The sequence below is a fragment of the Cyprinus carpio genome, chromosome A14 (assembly GCF_018340385.1).
Source record: "Cyprinus carpio isolate SPL01 chromosome A14, ASM1834038v1, whole genome shotgun sequence".
Taxonomy (NCBI): domain Eukaryota; kingdom Metazoa; phylum Chordata; class Actinopteri; order Cypriniformes; family Cyprinidae; genus Cyprinus; species Cyprinus carpio.
The window spans coordinates 13,354,394-13,374,380 of NC_056585.1; the positions used below are offsets into that span (position 1 = coordinate 13,354,394).

The window sequence follows — 19,987 nt, forward strand, 5'->3', positions numbered from 1 at the left end:
ACTAAAATAATCAAAATGTTCCTGAGGAAAACGGGAGTTTTACAGCATAATCATTATCCTACATAGAGGCGTAAAAGAATCACCGAATTGTTTTTTTTTCTGTTTGTTTGTTTGTTTGTTGTTGTTTGTTTGTGTGTTTGAAAACGAGAATTTCGAAAGAACCGATTTTCGGTGATGAATCAGACTTCTCACCCGGTTAAGGCTAGAAGGGATACGTGTGGCGCTACTGGGCATGCGCACATCAATACATTGTAATTTTTGTCACACTGTACAACAAAAATTACAATTTTTTCATTATTGTAAGGGGTAGGTGTAGACGTTAATAAAACACAATCTAATAGGTAGAAAAATAAATTTCATTGTCAGTTTCCGGTCGGAGCCGGATGTGCTGTCCTTAAATCAGCCGCTTTCATTTTTTCTAGTGTGGCTAACGGTTGTTACCATTCAAAGCTGCAAGCTTTACTGAATACAATTCAGTGGCTGTAAAACAGTTCCAAAAAGTGTATGCTTTGTGTTTTTTTCCATACTATTTCAACGGTCCGAATATTTAATTTGAGAAATGTCGAGGCGAAGGCACAGCGATGAGGGTGATGGTGAGTGGGTTAGCATGTTAGCATGCACGTTGACAGAGATGTGTTCATGTCATTTTCATATTGTGGGTTTGCTTACTCTTATGATTGCAAATGAATGACTTTTTGACATTGTGGCAGTCGAAGGGTGCAGTATTTGACATGTAAATAGTCTGTTTATTTGCATTAAGTGCATTTGCATTAGAAAAAAGCCCCAAATGACCAATTAAATGTTACATTTTGAGCAGATAGAACTCTTTCAGATAAACAAAGCATTTTGAATTTGATTATAATAATTTAGGACAGAATGAAAGTCTCTTTAAGACATGATGCTATTAGGACGATTGGTTTAACAGTTATACATTTTATTAACGTTCCCTTTAGAATTTTATTTATTTATTTATTTTTGACAAAAGCAATCCCTTTTTAACTGCTTATACTTTGCATTATTTAATAGTATTCCATTGCACTTTTTAAAACTATCATATTACTTTTATTTTGCATAACATAGTTATTCTACAACCTCACTGCAATAAGGCATTCCCAAAACTGCACTACAGAATACAGCTAATTGTATTGTCATACATGTTAGAAAGGACAAATTTATGCTTGATTTTAGTTAATTTAGTTATTTGTCTGTTTTTGTACTGTCAGCATTGGCTGATAACACTGACTGTCCACTTTGATTAAAAGAAATGTTCTACTTTGTGTCAGTTTGGAAATCTACATACAGCCTTGGTAGAGGGTAATATACATGGCCTATTTCAAAGTTAACGAAACGTTCACATTTAAGACTCATATTCTTGAGTTTTTCATTCCAGCCGGCTCCCAGCCTCACAAAAGGAGGAGGACGTCTGAACCCATTGAGATTGAAGACCGCCTAGAGTCGCTGATATGTCGAGTGGGAGAGAAGGTATGGTCTTGCACAGCTTACTGATCATGCAGTTAATTTTCTTGTAGACATATTAACTGATTAATGTATATTCTTCCAGAGTACGTCCTCCTTAGAGAGCAATTTGGAGGGTCTTGCTGGTGTCCTGGAGGCAGATCTTCCTAATTATAAAGGCAAAATCCTGCGCATCTTATGTGCTGTGTAAGCGACCTGCACTTTAAATATGCAAATGTGCTATGCTTCCTTTTGCTTCAAAAGTGAATCTCAGTATGCAACGGATGTTGTATATAGCACATTCTGTTTGTTTTGCACAGTGCAAGGCTTTTGCCGGAGAAGTTGACGGTGTACACAACACTAGTGGGACTTCTCAACGCTCGCAACTACAACTTTGGAGGAGAGTTTGTGGAGGCCATGATCCGACAACTTAAGGAGACACTAAAATCAAACCTTTACTCTGAGGCCCTTTATTTGGTATGTGCTGTTTAACTTTATAAATACATATATATGCATGAACTTTATTATAACTATTGATGGTTTTTAATTCACAATGTGCACTGCAGGTGCGCTTTCTCAGTGACCTGGTGAACTGTCATGTCATCGCGGCTCCATCCATGGTTGCTATGTTTGAGAACTTTGTCAGTGTCACACAGGAAGAAGACATACCACAGGTGAACATGAACTCAGCATGCCTAGCAGATCATGTTCATAGATAATCGTGAGGCTGACAGATGTGTCTGTACAGGTGCGGTCTGACTGGTATGTGTATGCTGTGCTGTCCAGTCTGCCTTGGGTTGGCAAGGAACTGTATGAGAAGAAGGATGTGGAAATGGATCGCTTGTTCAACCAAATTGAGGGATATTTAAAGTATGTTTCTCCTTTAGCTGTATAATCACTCTTATTTGTAGGGATGTAACAATTAACCACGAGCCGGTTGAAAATCTTTAGAAAATCTTTAGAAAAGTCTTTTTATTTTGCCAAAAGTTTACAGCGGAAACCAAGGAAACGCTTTAAGCACCACCTGCTGGCAGAGAGTGAATCTGCGTCTCATTCAGCTCGTCTGCTGTTTCAAGCAGATAGTTTTATGTATAGTTTCACAAAACTGAAATCAATGGGGGGTTATGGCGGTTAATGAAGGCTTCTTGAAGTGAATTGATGCATTTGAAAATATCCATATTTAAAACAATATAAACCTCAATCTCTATCTTCCGTTAGTGGATAGTGTGTGCTAATTTATTTTATCTTGTTGATTATTGGGACGTTTGGCAACTAAGATGTGGTTATGCATGTAGATGACAGAATACAGAGGAGTCTGCTGTGAAATATCATGATCTGGGTTTTGTTACAGGCGGCGTCAGAAGACTCATGTTCCTATGCTGCAGGTGTGGACTGCAGAAAAGCCCCACCCACAGGAAGAGGTGAGAGTCAGGCCACAGTCTTCATCCATGACCGTAACTTTACCTTTAAGCAGTAACAAAATATCAATCACAGTCGTTTTCAGCTGGTTTTGCTTTAAAACATCGGACAGCAAGTGGCAACACAATAGTAATAGAAACCCATGCAGTTTGGGATGTATTTTGAGGATGGGTGATTCCTGCATCCAGTCCATTTTGGCTTCCATCTGATTTGACTAGCTTCTACAAAGTGACTGATGAATTTGCACAACTACCGTAGAGTTTGATTAGATGCACTACCTACATTACCAAACAAATGAAAATGTGCTTTCTCCTCCTTGTTTATCACATTTGATTCATTTTATGTATGTGTGTTTGTGTAAATAAAAACCTAAATTAAATCTGTGCATCCTATAAAGTGATTGTACTTCTTAAGACTTGGATTAAACTGCTTACTTCCCATGGATTCATTTTACAATGCCTTTATCTATGAAGGGACAGAAACTCTCAGGTTAAATTAATATATATTAATTTAATTTTTTTTTTTTGTAAATTTGTGTTTTGAAGATTAATTAAACTCTTGTGAGTTTAGAACACCATGACATCAGTATAAATAACAGAATTTAAATTTTTGGGAGAACTGTCCCTTTAATAAACCTAATTATGTTGCTCTCCTAACTATACTCTATTATATATTAAGTTTTTCAGTTTAGCATTGTTTTTTTTCTTCTCTTCTCAGTCAGTGACCCTATCAGAACAGACCTACCACCCACCAGTTGAGAGCTGCTCTATTCTTTCACTGTAATTAATTTCCTCTGTGTCTCTCTGTAGTATCTGGACTGTCTCTGGGCTCAGGTGCAGAAGCTGAAGAAGGACCGCTGGCAGGAGCGTCACATCCTGCGGCCTTATATTGCGTTTGACAGTGTGCTGTGTGAAGCCCTGCAGCACAACCTGCCCCCTTTCACACCTCCAGCCCACTCTGATGATGCTGTCTACCCTATGCCCCATGTCGTCTTCAGAATGTTCGACTACACTGATGCCCCAGAGGTGCAGTAATGTTTTATCTAGTCTTTTTTTTTTTTTTTTTTTTTTTTTATCTGGATCTGTAATGGGACATCAGAAGAAAAATGCATCATCCCTAAAAACATGAAACTGCATTCTTTTAATTGCCATTATATAGTGTGTTTACTTTTGGAGAAAGGAGAAAGTAATAGGTAGGGATTGTTGTTTATTATTAGTTTAATCGTGTGTATATATATATATATATATATATATATATATATATATTATATATATATATATATATATATATATTTCATCAGTGTTGAAAATAGTTGTGCTGCTTGTTTACACAAAAATATTTCTACATTCTACATGTTCTTTGATGAATAGAAAGTTCAAAATCACTTAATTAAAATAAAAATTTCTGTAACATAATGCCTTTCCTGTCCCTTTTGATCATATTTAATCCATCCTTTCTGTATAAAAGTATTATTTCTTAAAAAAAAGTAATGCATAATCAGTTGTATTTTATTTTAAATTTGTTTTGTTTCATGTTCTTGTGGATGCTGTTTGTATATGTAAGTGTGTTTCTGTCTGTTGCAAGAAGCCATTCATTCCAGCAATTTGTGATTGAGGAGAACCTGCACTGCATCATCAAGTCTCACTGGAGGGAGAGTAACACCTGATCTATACTAATAACATGCCAATACCATTAAAATTCTAATAGCATTACATTTTGTTTTAGTTTTTTTTTTTTTTTTTTTTTTTTTTTTTTTTTTTTTTTTTTTTTTTTAAACTTAGCCTACATACTTTATTATTGTTTTTCCTCTTTCTTTTGTTCTTTCAGTGCTGCCCAATTGCTCAGCTACCCTGGAAAAAACAAGATTCCCCTTAACTACCATATTGTGGAGGTAAATAAGAGTGTGATGCTGGCATTTTTATTTGATAATTTATATTTATAATAATATTTTAGCTACTGTTAGTGCAGTAAATGGGCACTTAGATATGTTATTTCAGTGTAATGCTATATCCGTCTCTCTGTAGGTGATATTTGGCGAGTTATTCCAGCTGCCCAGTCCTCCTCACATTGATGTCATGTACACTGCGTTACTCATTGAGCTCTGCAAACTGCAACCAGGCTCATTACCACAAGTTGTATCCTTCATACTGGCTGAAAGCCATGCGAATTTGTTTTTTTTAATAGATTCCTCCTACACATTGTGCTACAGCAGTCTCAAATTTAAACATAACTGTTTCCTACTCTTGTAGTTTTCTTTAACCTGCCGATATTCAGCTCGCTCAAGCCACAGAAATGATGTATATGAGGCTGGACACAATGAACACAATCTGTATAGACCGGTGAGTTTTCAATTTGAAGTTGAATAGTTGGTAAAACCAGTCTCTTTTGTTGACAATATTGGTTTCAATAATACATCTCATCCTGAGAATGTAAAGTTACCCAGCTGAATTTTCCAAGGCTGAAATTATGATGGCAGACTTTGAATGTAATCCTCATTAAAACTTTTCTTATTACAGTAAAGAGAAATGTTAGCAGCTTTGACTTCAAAGAGGCTTGAGAATCTTCTAAGCTTTTGTCCTTTTAATGTTTCTGTAATGTGGTGGATTATTTTGTGTTTTAGGCTCATCAACTGGTTCTCGCATCATTTGAGTAACTTCCAGTTCAGATGGAGCTGGGATGACTGGTGAGGATGAGCTGTTTCCTCTGGGAATCATTTGTACAATGCATTGTCTATTTGTGTATAAAAAGTTGTATTTATTATATTTAAGTATTGAGTTCTGATCTCTTCAGGGCTGACTGCCTGACTCAAGACATTGAAAAGCCCAAACCCAAGTTCGTTAAAGAGGTTTTGGAAAAGTGTATGAGGTAAATTTCACACAGCTTTTTATTCAGATGCATCGCTTTATATAATTGCTGAATAGAGCCAGTTCATGCATGTTGTTCTGTTTATTTACACTAAGCCTTGATTATGAACCTGCAGGTTGTCATACCATCAGCGGATAGTGGACATTGTTCCTCCGAGTTTCTCTGCCCTGATCCCGGCTAACCCTGTGTGCAGCTATAAGTATGAAGAGGAGACTGAGTGTATGTTCAGGCTCAAGAACACATCTGTGATTCATTGTGTACATTTGTATATTTATGCATGTATACATGTTTTTGATGAAACTAAAACTTTTGAAGTCATTAATTTTACATTATCACAGTGACAACTGACCAGTTCCACTATGTTTTATTATTTATTATTTATTATTTTACAGCTGTGTTCTATTATATTTCAGTATGGTTTGGTGATACTGCTGTTTAATGTGGCTTGCTTTTTTATTTTAATTTGTTTCAGGTCCATTACCAGGATTAGCTATGGCAACTACAGTGAGTAACGCTATTAAAAACCGGGCGTCTAATGAGGAGATCCTTATTGTTCTAAAAGATGTCCCTAATCCAAACCAGGATGATGATGATGGTGGGTCTCGCATGATATTTTAAAGTCGCTTGCTAAACATAGTCTAACATCTCAAGTCTATGCCTAGGGCTATCAATTGATTTTAAATATACAATTGTTAAAGATACTCAATAAATTAACAAAATATTTATTATATATTTACATAATTCATAATGCATTTATATACATTTCATTCAGTTATTCTGAAAAAATGTATCGCAGTTTAAACAAATTAAAGTCGCTGTTTCTTGAGCAGCAAAACAACATATATTAGAATGATTTCTGGAAGATCATGTGACACTGAAGTCTGAAGTAATAACTGATCAGGTAGAAGTAGCTCTTTAAGGCAACAGTTGCACATTTACAGTTTACTTTTACTCATAAAAGCAGAGGATTTTGTCATTATACTTTGAACTCGACACTGTTTATTATGAGTATATTTGGCTCTTATTACAAATTGCTTGATGATCCTCATTTGTATATCACTTTGGATAAAAGCATCTCCTACATGAATGTAAATGTTCTGGTTTTCTGTATGTAACCGCACTTCTCGTTTCTATCCAGATGAGGGCGATGGCTTCAACCCTCTAAAGATTGAAGTGTTCCTGCAGACGCTGCTCCATTTGGCTGCGAAGTCTTTCAGTCATTCCTTCAGTGCCCTGGCCAAGTGAGTATCTCCTGCCAAACCCCACACAGGCCTGCCAGCGGCTGGCTCCATGCTCCCTCTCCTTCTGCTCACAAATGCTGCCTGTAATTGCTAAAAGCACAGATCATTGAGAACGTATCAAAGCTAGTAAAATGCTCAGGTGCCGTTCTTCTGGTAAATGGCAATGGATGCTTTTCTCTTTTCTCTATCAGGTTCCATGAGGTTCTGAAGAACCTTACAGACAGTGATGAGGGGAAACTGCACATCCTCAGGGTTCTGTATGAGTTCTGGAGGAACCATCCTCAGGTGGGATCATTCAGACGTCTTATGTTGTATTGTCTTAGTGAATGCCAGCCATGGCATTTGTGAGCACTCATGTTGTCAATGTCCTCTTTAGATGATCTCCGTGTTGGTGGACAAGTTGATACGGACCCAGATTGTGGACTGTGCAGCTGTGGCCAACTGGATATTTTCTCCCGAAATGGCTCATGATTTCACCAGGTAAACCTGCAGAACACGCTTACCTCTGCAGGTGAGGTCATTGCAGCTGTAATTGATTTATGTTCATTGGGTCTATGCAGGTTTTATGTGTGGGAGATTCTCCATTCGACCATCCGGAAGATGAACAAACACGTGCAGAAGATCCAGAAAGAGTTGGATGAGGCAAAAGAAAAGCTGGAGAAGCATCAGAACAAAAAGGTAGAGAAACAAATATTTTTGACTGCCGAGACACTTTTGTTCAAACCACACAGCATTCAGATATGTTTTTTTGCTATTCTGATCTTTGGGATTGCCTGTTGTTCACTGTTACTTTTGTAAGGGTTTACATTGCATCATTTGTTTGTGCAGTGCAGACAGTTAATATCTGGAATGTCAACATTGGTTGCTGTAGTAATAATGTAGGTGTCGGCCTCAAGCCAACAGACTTTTCTTATCCAGCAACTAGTGAGGATAGACCAAACGGACAATTAGGAATTTGGTTTCTGGTTGTGTCCGTCACAATGTGTAGCCACAGAGTTGAATTCATGAGGTGCCTGAGACAACATATGCTGTTGAGGAGGGATTGCTGTATTTGTTTATATATATCCTACCCAGACACTACTTTCCAAAAACTGCTTTCATTCAGACAAAAACAAATGTCCTATACATATGTAAATGTATTTCAGACCACACAGTTACGATGCTTGGAATATTTGTTTATTGCTTTTCATATAATGAAAAAAAAAATTGGTCACATTGTTAGTGTGAGCAAAGCTTTTTTCCCCCCATTATTTTAGATTATTTTTATCCTTATGTCATCTTTTTTAATTTAGCTTTTTATTTACTTTTTTAGACTATGATAATGATGATTATTACTATTATCAATTGAATTTTTCATATTTTATACCTTTTTATTTTACTGTGTGTATTTGTGAAAAGGAGTATGTACTGTTATCTATGTTTTGTCAATATTACGATTATTTTAATTTGCCAATAAAAATATTGGCTTTCTCCGGGCTTTATCACTTTATTAAAATGATTCAAAATAAAACAACAAATGTTTACTTTCACAAGCCGTCAAGTATTTCGAGCTTGCAGCAGGACGTTTCAGGTTTAAAGCTTAGAGACTTCCATACGGGATCCACCCACAGCGTCTTCTGGGATTTCTCATTGGCCGATTTTCTCAAGTGTGCATTCAATGCATCTTTAGTATCAATAACAAATCTGGGTACCTTTATTCGTCCTCTGTACTTGCGTTCTTGATTGTTGGAATTGAACTTTGATGGTTGATGATGATGCAGTACGAGAACATAAGGACGCATGGTTTCTTTTCCTGTAGCAGCGGGACAGCGGCGATGAAGAGGACATGGAGAAGAACAGTGAGGATGAGGAGGGTCAGTTGGAGGAACAGATCGAGAGGCTGCAGGAGAAAGTCGAGTCGGCCCAGAGCGAACAGAAGAACCTTTTCCTTGTTATATTCCAGGTGCGTCCGTGATAATGCAGATCCATTTTATCCTGATGTAAAAAACTTTTTTTCATGACTACATTAAAAAAAAGCTGCAAAAGATGTGTCCCTGTTAATGTCACAACTCCTTTTACACCTTGTTCCTATTTGTGAGGAGAGAATAAACATTACATTCTTTTCATGTCTTTCTCTGTGTGTGCCTTTTGTGTTTCATTATGATATTTGAAGACAGCGCCTGGAGCTAAGAGATGACAAGAACTGTTGTTATCTCTCTTTCTCTTTCAGCGCTTCATTATGTTACTGACAGAGCACCTGGTTCGCTGTGAAACGAGTGGCGTAGACATCAACACCACCTGGTACAAGAACTGCATCGAGAGGCTACAGCAGATCTTCCTCATGGTAGTCCCGATCCACTTGTTTGCCGGTCTATACTGTGTTTTGTTGGTCATTAAACATCCCTTATTAATTACCTTCAATTTTCATTGTCGTCCACAGCATCATGTGATCATCCAGCAGTATATGGGCACCCTGGAGAACCTGCTGTTCACCGCTGAGCTCGACCATCATATCCTGGCTGTTTACCAGCAGTTCTGTGCTCTTCAGCTCTGAATTCCCACAATGCATCACTTCTGACTGTCAAACCCTCCTGTTTAGTGACATTGATCAGGATCATTGGAGATGGTTATTTTGTAAGTAGTGATATTGGGAAATATCAGACACTTTTTGGGGCCCTTGATATGTTTGTGTAGTGTTTTTCTTTTCTTTTTTTCATCATTTTTCATTGTCATCGGCTCTGTGGTAAGTGTAGATCTTTTAAAATGCCTGGTGTTTAGTAAACCATGATGAAGAGCTTAGTTTTACTCAAGCAACTATGGTATGAAACTACTCATTTTTATGCGTTTTATGTCATTTCAATTGAAAAATTATTGTCGAGTTGGGTTTCGAGTAATTCTGCATTATCAATGGTGTGCCTCTTAAAAGCAGATTGAGCTATTTTGCCACTGTAATGCAGTGTTTTGAATGATAAAACGTCTTCCTCTTTTTTTTTTTTTTTTTTTTTTTTTTTTTTACAAAAATACAAAATCAAAAAAATTGCCCTGCTCATGTCTTTTGTTCTTGCAAGCATCTACAAGAAAACAGGATGTGGACTGACATATGATCATTTCTGGGTATAGCTGACAGTTATTCAAGTCCTTTGTGAACTCTTCAAACAATTAAGATAAAATATACAAGACAGCCAGATGATGAATATAAAAAAAATGACTTTTTCTAAAAACAATGTTCTTGATTGTATAATTAATTTTATTAACATACAAACAAATAAATGTTTTGGTCAAGTTAGCAGGAATTGAAAAAAATATGTGCAGAACAGGTGGGATTTGTATAAATGACCATCTTAATGTACACTGTCATGCTTCCTATTACATGGCAATATAAATAACTATATTATATTAAATATTAATTAGAATTGAAAATACTTCACTTAAAGTAATTGTGACTTTCTCCCAATTCTCTGAAAAACTAAAAACATAAAAACTTGCAATTCTGAGAAGAAAATTGTGAATTGTGAGATGTAAACTCGTAATTGCAAGAAAAGAAATCTGTAGTGTGAGAAAAAGTTGCAATTACCTTTTATTTTTTATTGCGTTGTAGAAACAAAACAGAATTGCGAGAAAGAAAAACGGAATTCTGAGTTTATACCTCGCAATTCTTTTTCTTGTAATTGAGTTTATATTATCAATTCTGAGTTTATATCTTGAAAAAAAAAAAAAAAGTGAGATGTAAACTCACACTGTAAAGTCACAATTACCTTTTTTTTTTTTTTAATTCCATGGTGGTTATTCCAGCAATCCTTCATTTCTACTCCTCCTTTAGTTAGAAATTAGTCCTATGGACATTTTATTGCACTCAAATATATCTCTTAATTTCATAAAATAACTACTAGCCATAGTTTCCAACTTTAAAAATTTAAACAACATATGTACCTCAAAATAACTACATTATAAAATAATTATTAGTGCATTAAGTATCACAGTTACAAAATACCTGTAGCCTGTATTGCAATAAAAACATTTATGAGTTGAGATTAATATTTGCATAAAACTTTTGGTCTTGGTTACCTTTAACAGAAACAAATGTTTTTGTGCACAATGAGTTTGGCTTTATGTAACATTAATTGCACTGAGGTGGTACCACTTCTGAACAAAGTAGCATTCAAGACATATTTTCAGTGTTAATGAGGTAAAAGACTTTAAAGTGTGCGTAAACCCTGTCATCAGTGGTTTCTCTTGGCGTTAGATCAGTCCGTCCCTTTATGCATCAGTGCTGTTTGCCCAGGTGTCTCCTCCTGTTGACTGGTCTGTCACCCTGTTTGGTGAGGCTGTGGCTTCCGCACTGAGTCTCCGGTAATCCGTGTGGAAAAAGCCAACAAAGCAGCAGGTGCCCAGAGTACACAGGCCTGCCATCACCAGCACTGGCACTATGTGTTTGTACATTTAGGAGAAAGCAAGACAAATGAATGCCTGGAGTTCAGCCCAACTCTCTCATTAACTCATCAAGGCATCAAGCGACCATGAAAAGCCAGAAGGCTAGATTAATTTGGACTTGTTCCCATTTTAAACATTTTCCCTACCCAGGAGGAGGAAGAGGAATTGAAAATTGTGCACCAACCAGCCACAGTAGACTAGCAAAGCATGGTGGGAGTTGTGACATGGTGAAGGGAAGAAACTAATCACCGCTTGAATAAGGCCATGCTTTGTACTGCATAACTGCGCAGCATACTATCTTTCAGTAAACAGTATTTTAACATTTCATCTAATGCATCACTTGCCTGTCCAGCTCAAATTGGCATCTGTTCCAGTTGCACATACAGATAATGGAGATTCTACCATTGGTTTGGCCAGCGCTTGTAGTAGGAGTAGATAAAGGGCAGCCTGAATTTGTCTGATTAAACATCACATTAAACACATCAGTTTATAAAAAGTTAGTAAGCTTAAAGCACTACTTACCCAAAAATGAAAAATGACAAAATTTACACACCCTCAGACCATCCAAGATATAGATGAGTTTGTTTCTTCATCAGACCAGATTTGGAGAAATTTAGCAATACATCACTTGATCACTAATGGATCCTCTGCAGTGAATGGGTGCCGTCAGAATATGAGTCCAAACAGCTGATAAAAACATCACAATAATGAACAAATAATCCACACTACTCCAGTCCAATTATGTCTTCTGAAGTAAAAATCTGCTTGTTTGTAAGAAACAAATCCATCGTGATGGTGATTGTTTTTATCAGCCGTTTGGACTCTCATTCTGACGGCACCCATTCACTGCAGAGGATCCATTGGGGAGCAAGTGATGTAATGATAAATTTCTCCAAATCTGTTCTGATGAAGAAATAACCTGATCTTGGATGGTCTGAGAGTAAGTACATTTTAAGTAATTTTTTCATTTTTGGGTGAACTATCCTTTAAGAAGCAATTCTGAAACAGAATTTGTAAAAAAAAAAAAATAAAAAAAAAACTTTACTCTACACACAAAAAAAAATACCAACAATCACACAACTGGGAAACCTGATGGACAGCAGGATGACAGAATCTCAGGTCAAGCACATATTAACAACAGTGAAATCATTTACTCTACTCACCACTGCAAAAACCGAGCAGCCCAGGGATGTCAGACACATGTTTATTTTAGTGACTTCTGTAAACTTCTTGGTCTTGTCCACGTACAGGCCAAGGAGAAAAGCACCCAGAACACCAAATACAATAGCAACTGCACCGCACAGTCCTGCAAAGTCCTGCCACATTAAACATGTAGAGACACAGTTATCCTGACTTGACAAAGCTAACGCTACTACTACTACTGTACAGACTTTGCAAGAGATTGAAAGTGTTTAAATAAACCATCCATCCATCCGGTTAGTGCAGTATTAATGCTATGTTTAATACAAGGCTTTCTAAATCCAGCATTTGAAGTTAGCTATTTAGTTGTGATTCAACTTTATTTCCAGTTATTTAACATATTATGGCACAGGTTGGTTTTGAGGTAAATGTGGGTATAATTCTTTTTGGGTTCTTACATTTGAGTAGCCCTTAACACAAAGTATCTGCTCCAGCAAGGTGGAAAAGCAAGTGAATACCCCCATTCCTGAACCAAAACACACCAGCAGGACCATGTATGCTTTGTTTGTCAGTAGCTGCAAATAAAAGAGTGACAGAACAAAGGGAATCTCAGACAGCAGTACAAAATGACATAAAAGTCACCTTTAATCGGAGGCTATATTTAATTAATTCTTGAAAAAATGCACAATGCTCATGCAATAAAGTAAATGAGTTGTCATGTCAGTTTGTTTGAAATTGTGTGTAGTACCAGTTTCACCTCATGTAGAAAAAATTCAGAGCTGGGGGTCACCATGCTGGCAGAAGGGGGTGTGGGGGGAAAGCGTTCACGGATCCCCACTGTTGCTAGGAAACAGGCTACGGTGGCAGGTATAGCATATATCAAGAGCTACAAGTCAGACGACGGGACTATAAGGGATGTGCATCATACAAGAAATAAAATTCTTTTTTTGCCCAAGTTCTGTCTTAAGCAGTCTTACCAGCATGAAAAGAGTATTGGTGTAACTAAGTATCATTGGAGAGAAGATATTCGCTAAGAGAAGCCCAACAGCATTAGCTGGAAAACAAAGGAGAAGAATATTACCATTCTACAGTAGGCTACAGGCATTAAAGTACCATATACAATATGAGCAGTAAAAAGGTTACCCATGGAAGCCATCATGTTAGCCGTGGCCCTCTGGTGATCAGGGAACCAGAGAGCTGCCAGCTTGGTGGGGGCAAAGATGACCAAAGGCTGGGCAAAGGCACACAACGTCTGGCCCCCCATGACCATAGGGAACATGGCCCGTTCGGGGATGCAGCTCAACATGTGATTAGCATAAACAAATAAAATAAAAAAAAAAAAAAAAAGATAATTCTATAAAAAATGATACATGTGTTAAGTAAATAAACAAATTTACTAAAAACTAAAATAATCTGATAACTCTTGTATTTTATGCTTTCTAAATAACACAAATCATATCTTATTGAACTTTGTTTTATATAAATAATGTTTTGCATTATTTTACAAATAGCTTGACTGCAAAAGACAAGTATGTCAACTTTTGATTAAACTTTAATTAATTGCAAAATGTATTGTTCGCAACGAAAATCGGTTTGCGCATCAGAGATGAAGTGCCCACTCGTTGCAGCTAGGTTCAATATACATTTATGTGGTACATTTATATTACATAATATAGCCTGACGCTATATACTGTATAATTTTATTTCCTATTATTTTCCCACTTGGTTTATGTTTGTTTGGTTGTTTGATTGTTTACATTTCTGAAGAATCAACTGAAGTGAAGTGAGGTACCCAGGTGGCAGTCTACAGCAAGTGAATCTAATTAACAATAACTTAATCAATAACTTTAACAATGGTATTTGGCAGAAACTATAGTTATTATTCCTTTTTTTTTTTTTTGGTAACAGCTGGTAAACAATATTATATAAACAGTAATATCTCTCTGTATACCGAGAAGCGCAGTCCCAGTGAGTCCAGCACCCATGTTGTGATCAAACTGAAGAAGATAGCAACCACTACATAGACTAGTGACAGCCAGTTGACCAGATTTAGAGAGACTCGCAGATATTGTGCTGTCTGGTCGGCCACAGGTGCAAAAGTCAGCCATACCTGTGGAGAAATCAATTACAATAAAAATGGAAGTGTAGCTTCAATGTGTACATTACTCTGATATATCTAGTCCACAAAAATACAACATACAAGAAAATACTTTATATTGTGTATCTATGACATTTATAAAAATGAAGTGCATGAAACTGGACCAGCTTACTCATATGACACAAAGTCTCAGTTTAACATTAAACTGCCTGAGCTGCATAAAACAGGAAGCACAGGTCAGAAGAGCCCCTCACATGAGCTAAATATGACAAACACAGAGTGACATGCAAGTGCATGAGCGGCAGTGGTGTAAATTGTACTGAGAAATTATACTTGAAAATAAATTATGGGTACAATTTTACAAGTCAAGTCACATTCTAAATGAAATTTTAAGGAGTAAATATATGATTTTATTTTCCTCCGGAATGTAATTGAGTAAAAATACAAGTATTTAGTTTCGTGGTACTAGAGTAAACACTTGATGAAGAACATTTACTTGAGTACTTTATAGCCCTGCTGAGCATTATAGTGCAGTGGCCATTTGCAGTGTTTTTGATTGTTCATTTGCAGTGATGTACACAATAGCATTTATTTGTTTGCTATCAAGAATATAATATGTTTGCAGCAGTGTGACAGATGGCAGTCAGCTGATCCCAAAACACAATACAGTTGTTTTATGCACCACTGCACAACTTACTGGGACCCTTTTTCGGATTAATTCAAATGCATAGATGCTGTTTTCACAGTCAGTGTGGAAGTCCTTTGTGCACTTGGTGTAACATAAGATGCTTTCCCAAAATGCACTGTTAGTTCTGATTGTACTTAGAAATTACTTTTGTACTTAACACATATGCCTGCAATCCAGAATCACATCTACTGGTTTAGGCTGTCATCAGATTTCCTCAAGATTGTAATCTTTAAATAAGCCCTGAATTACACCATCTGCTAAGCTTTAACACAGTGTGCCAAGACACGATGTAGATTTCTCATATTTCAGATGAACAGCTTTGGACGTCTTGGCCTTGTAACACATATACAATGGTGTCCGTGCAAATGACATGTCCCATGGGAGTCATGGGTGCGTAATTAAGATTGACAAGCCCCTTTCTGGCACACGCCCTCTTCAGAGATAATAGCCTCGGGGGGACGTATCCATGTCCTACTACAGCTGGGCTATTAGGAAGACCCTGTAGACTGAAGTGGACTGATCACTATAGAAAATGTGAACATTTCCTAAATGGGTTCAACAATGGATAAATTGAACGAATTGAGCGGCAACAGGCATAATAAATCATTAGGGATGTTTTAATTGAATTTAGAAAATTATATGCTAATTAACTGATCAAATTAATTGCAATTAATCGCATATATCTTTTTTCTTTTCTTTTTGCATACATCCGTATGACTGAAGATGAGCCTATCACTGGCCTATCAATTTTCCTTTTTAAAATGCCAGTATGCTTTAGTTTACATCAAGGCTTTGAACCATGATTTGCTACATGCTATTGCAAGTCAGATGCATTTGGTTAGAGGGATATTTTCAGTGGAAACATTTTATTGAACAAAAATGTGGATATGCTTGAAGTGCAAGATGAGTCATCAAAGTTTTTAGTCATTTTACAGGAAGTAGAGAACTGTAAATTGCGTATATTTCTTAAAACATAATTGGTGGTGAAAGCTAGCAAAAATACCAAAAACGTAAATGTAAATTTTTATTTAATTGGATGTTTAAAGGGGTCATATGATGCTGCTAAAAAGAACATTATTGTGTGTTTATTCGGTTTAAGGTAAAAAAAAACACATTATTTTCCATATGATGTAGATTATAGTTTCTCCTCTATGCCCTGCCTTTCTGAAACGCATCGATTTTTACAAAGCTTATCGTTTTGAAAAAGCGAGGTGTGCTCTGATTGGCCAGGTATCCAATGCATTGTGATTGGCCGAATGTCTCAAGCGTGTGTCATAAATGTCACGCCCCTTAACATACTATGCCGTCTCCCAGGCCAGCAGCACGAGACTCAGTCCAGCTGATCTGCTCATGCACATCCCATCATCGGTTCTCTTTTAGCAGTTCAGTCAATGTACTGTTAGGAACAACTAAAAAGCAAATAACTTAAGTATATTTAGTGTCAGAGGGAGTGTAAGGCACATTTATAAAGCAAATAACTTAAGTAATTTGTGGATTAGTGCGTACTGGAGATGCAAACCATTTCAAACGATTCTGTTCGACTTGGTGAACTGGTTCGACCGGTTAAAATCCGGTTAAATAGAAAGATTCGTTCGTGATCTGGACATCGCTAGATGAGACAAAACCAATAAAACCCATTAAAAACGAGGCATTTGTTGCATCCAGTGGGGACATAATAACTGATTATAATGACTTATGTCTAATGTCTTTTTACGCGTTGCATATCGCGCTGCGTAAACATAAAACCATGTCTGCATTTGTGATCTGAGAAACAAGCCTACTCTACTGCTCAAAACTCGCGTTTGAATCATCATTGGCAAATTATTTAAGTATATAAAAACGTACTTACAGGCTGTGAGTCAGAAGCACCAGACTGTCCTTGCAAAGTTGGAATTGCCCCACTTTATAGAAACAGCCATTGTGCCACAGACGCATTGCAGGCTACTGGTTCAGGAAACAGTCCTCCTCCTCCATAAAATGCACTGCACACATCTGAATATTTGGTTCGAGCTGCTCTGGAACAGTGTTGAAATACAACTTTACCACTGATTTCTAGTCGTGTCCTCTTTTGGAAGGCCAAATAAAGTAGCTTCGCTTTTATAACGAAATACACAGTGACTCCTCAACATGGCAGCGGTGGCAACAACGAGAATAAAAGTTACACCTTCTTTCTTTGCGTGAACATCTGGGTGGCGTTATGCAAATCTTCCCACATAGTGACGTAGAGATGTAGGGGCGTGTTAGAATGAGCTGTTTTAGGAGGGCGTGGTTGACTCTTACCTTTTATAAAGAATATCTCTTTGGATTTGAGACTTTAGTCTTTGCAACTTTACAGATCTTCTTTATGCACCAAGAACTTGTAACACTCCAAAGATAAAGGAAAAACTGAAATCGCATCATAAGACCACTTTAAAGTAGGGCTGCTTGATTATGGCAAAAAACATTATCACGATTATTTTTGTCAATACTGTAATCACGATAATTTAACATGGTTATGAGCCACATGAACAAAACTTTATATGGGTGATTTATTTAAAGATGGTGATATATATATAAAATATATATTTTCTGTAAATAAGGTTGCTATGACATCTACATTTTAGAGACATTCAGAGAAATTTTACAGTTCTCAATACCACTGCAGAATACTAGAGTAAAAAATATTAGTAAAAAACAAACAAAAATAATTAAACAGTAAGTAATAAAAAAAGCAAAGGACAAATACAACAGAAAAAAGATGGAAAAATGGAACAAACTGTTTTTATGTAAGTCTAAAATATTTAACAGCCTAATACAGAAATTGAATAATTGAATGCAAAAATAAAACAGCATAGTCTTCCCTGTACGAAATAGACTTCCTTTGTTTCTTATTAAAGCTACAAAAGTCCTTCAGTCAAGAGCAGTGAGTGATTTTGATGAGTCTTTTGTTGTTTAATTAATATTAAGCACACAGTCAGCAGCAAGAATATTAGCCTGCAGTCACTTTAAGAGCCGCACAGATCCAATTTATACTGTTATACATATTTTCATTCTCAACTGTTTACGTCCACTTATTACGTAACTGACAAGGGTTTATATGAATAATCACCAAGCGCCGCGTTTTGACACATTTTTGCATATATTTGACCATTAGGCGTGCACCTTAAGCTAAAAGTTGACTTTGTCCCTGTTCTGTTCTGTCTCTGAGCGCACGCGCAGAAAGCCTCCTGAGGAACAGCGCAAGTTCTCTTTCACGCATTTAAACCTTGAATAAATCTAATAAACTTTGATAAATTAAGCACGTCCCACGTTGCAAGTCACATTAGATGATTTTACTGATTTGCACGTGAAATTGGGCTTTTATGGAGGAGCAAAAGCGCACCGCTGTTTTATCTCGATTATTGTATTTTCATAATCGTTGGATGCCGAAAACTAAATCTAAATTGTATTTCGATTAATTGCACAGCTCTAGTTTAAAGTAAACAAATCAGCCTATGGGGGTTGGGTTGGGAAGAGGGATTCATGACGTCATTATACACAGAAGTTGTTGTAGAGGCGGAGTAATTCAGATGGCAGCCTTCGGTTCTATTCGGATATTATATTCCTGGCATATTTTTACTTAACAAAAAATGCATAACATTTTAATGAAAAATAAGGAAGACAACCAATGTTTTTGAAATAACGCGCAACGATGATTTGTGCACAAATAAGTCTATGTAAATGAATGTGTAGCCTATAACATCCTACCATTGCGTTAGAACAGTTTAGCAGGCAGAGTACAAATAAGATGAACAATCTCGTTTTGTAAACTCTGAACTCAGCAGCCGTGTTTCTTGCGTCCAGGTGAGACCGACCATCTTCACTCTCCGCGCTCCCAGCAGCATCATCCATGATGACAAACTCAAACGCTACCAGATCACATTAAATGAGTTTTATAAACTCTTAAAACTCAAACCGTCGTGAGCAGTGTATCCATTTGGGTCCAAAACACTTCTGTTAATAATCTACACAAAACAACTCAATACACCAAAAAAACAAAAACACAAAACCAACAACAAAAACTCAAGAGCATGCTTTGTCTAGAAAGACCATTTTGGTTTTAGTTTCACATAATATGCTGGTGAAGTTTGTTAAGCGCCGTCAACATTGCAACACTCATCCAATCCACAATCACTCCATCACTCCTTCTACCCGTGACTCTCTGTCATAGCGCCGGTCGGGTTACTGAAACTCCACACTTTGTCTGCCTAAAGTTTAGCAAGCATCAGGTACAGTACTCTAAGGATTTCTAAAAAAAAAAAAAAAAAAAAAAGGTAAACATTACGTTCAAATACTGTACATCATTGTCATCTCATGCAAAGGTCAGTCTTTTGATCCAGGACTGTACAGACCTAAACAGAACTTATTTTCAGGGTGCATCATCATCATCATCATCATCATCATCATCATCATCATCATCATCATCATCACCATCCATTATCATTAAAACGATCAGCTAGTTTGCAACCAAATGTTGGTTTGTAGTAATTGATAAAGGATTTTTTTGGTTTTTTTTAACCTTTTTTTGTCGTTCTTTAAATTACTGTAAATACACAGTTAAAGTAATGTTGTTGGTATTTAAATGAGAATAATTAAAATAGCTTTAACTTAAGTGAATATAAACCGGACAGATCATGTCAAAATTATGACACT

The 19,987-nt window shown here is 36.7% G+C and overlaps 2 protein-coding genes across 2 annotated transcripts; one reads left to right on the plus strand and one right to left on the minus strand.

Moving 5' to 3' along the window:
- Positions 1 to 397: 397 nt before the first annotated feature.
- LOC109084652 (nuclear cap-binding protein subunit 1-like) lies at positions 398 to 9,953 on the plus strand. The gene is made up of 23 exons (XM_042769917.1): positions 398 to 593; positions 1,391 to 1,482; positions 1,562 to 1,662; positions 1,776 to 1,932; positions 2,022 to 2,129; positions 2,204 to 2,325; positions 2,807 to 2,876; positions 3,684 to 3,904; positions 4,438 to 4,538; positions 4,701 to 4,765; positions 4,899 to 5,009; positions 5,149 to 5,213; positions 5,495 to 5,557; positions 5,665 to 5,739; positions 5,855 to 5,958; positions 6,212 to 6,334; positions 6,878 to 6,980; positions 7,172 to 7,265; positions 7,357 to 7,460; positions 7,541 to 7,658; positions 8,779 to 8,922; positions 9,190 to 9,303; positions 9,400 to 9,953. The coding sequence occupies exons 1-23, from the start codon at positions 560 to 562 to the stop codon at positions 9,511 to 9,513; spliced, it is 2,403 nt and encodes an 800-aa protein (XP_042625851.1). The 5' UTR covers positions 398 to 559; the 3' UTR covers positions 9,514 to 9,953.
- Positions 9,954 to 10,188: 235 nt separating this feature from the next.
- On the minus strand, positions 10,189 to 19,312 carry LOC109084526 (solute carrier family 49 member A3-like). The gene is made up of 10 exons (XM_042770533.1): positions 19,043 to 19,312; positions 14,462 to 14,640; positions 13,674 to 13,849; positions 13,508 to 13,584; positions 13,279 to 13,416; positions 12,989 to 13,105; positions 12,554 to 12,706; positions 12,461 to 12,479; positions 11,735 to 11,854; positions 10,189 to 11,383 (listed from the first exon to the last, which is right to left on the minus strand). Exons 1-10 carry the CDS (start codon positions 19,184 to 19,186, stop codon positions 11,217 to 11,219), a joined length of 1,290 nt encoding a protein of 429 aa, XP_042626467.1. The 5' UTR covers positions 19,187 to 19,312; the 3' UTR covers positions 10,189 to 11,216.
- Between the last annotated feature and the right edge of the window lie 675 nt (positions 19,313 to 19,987).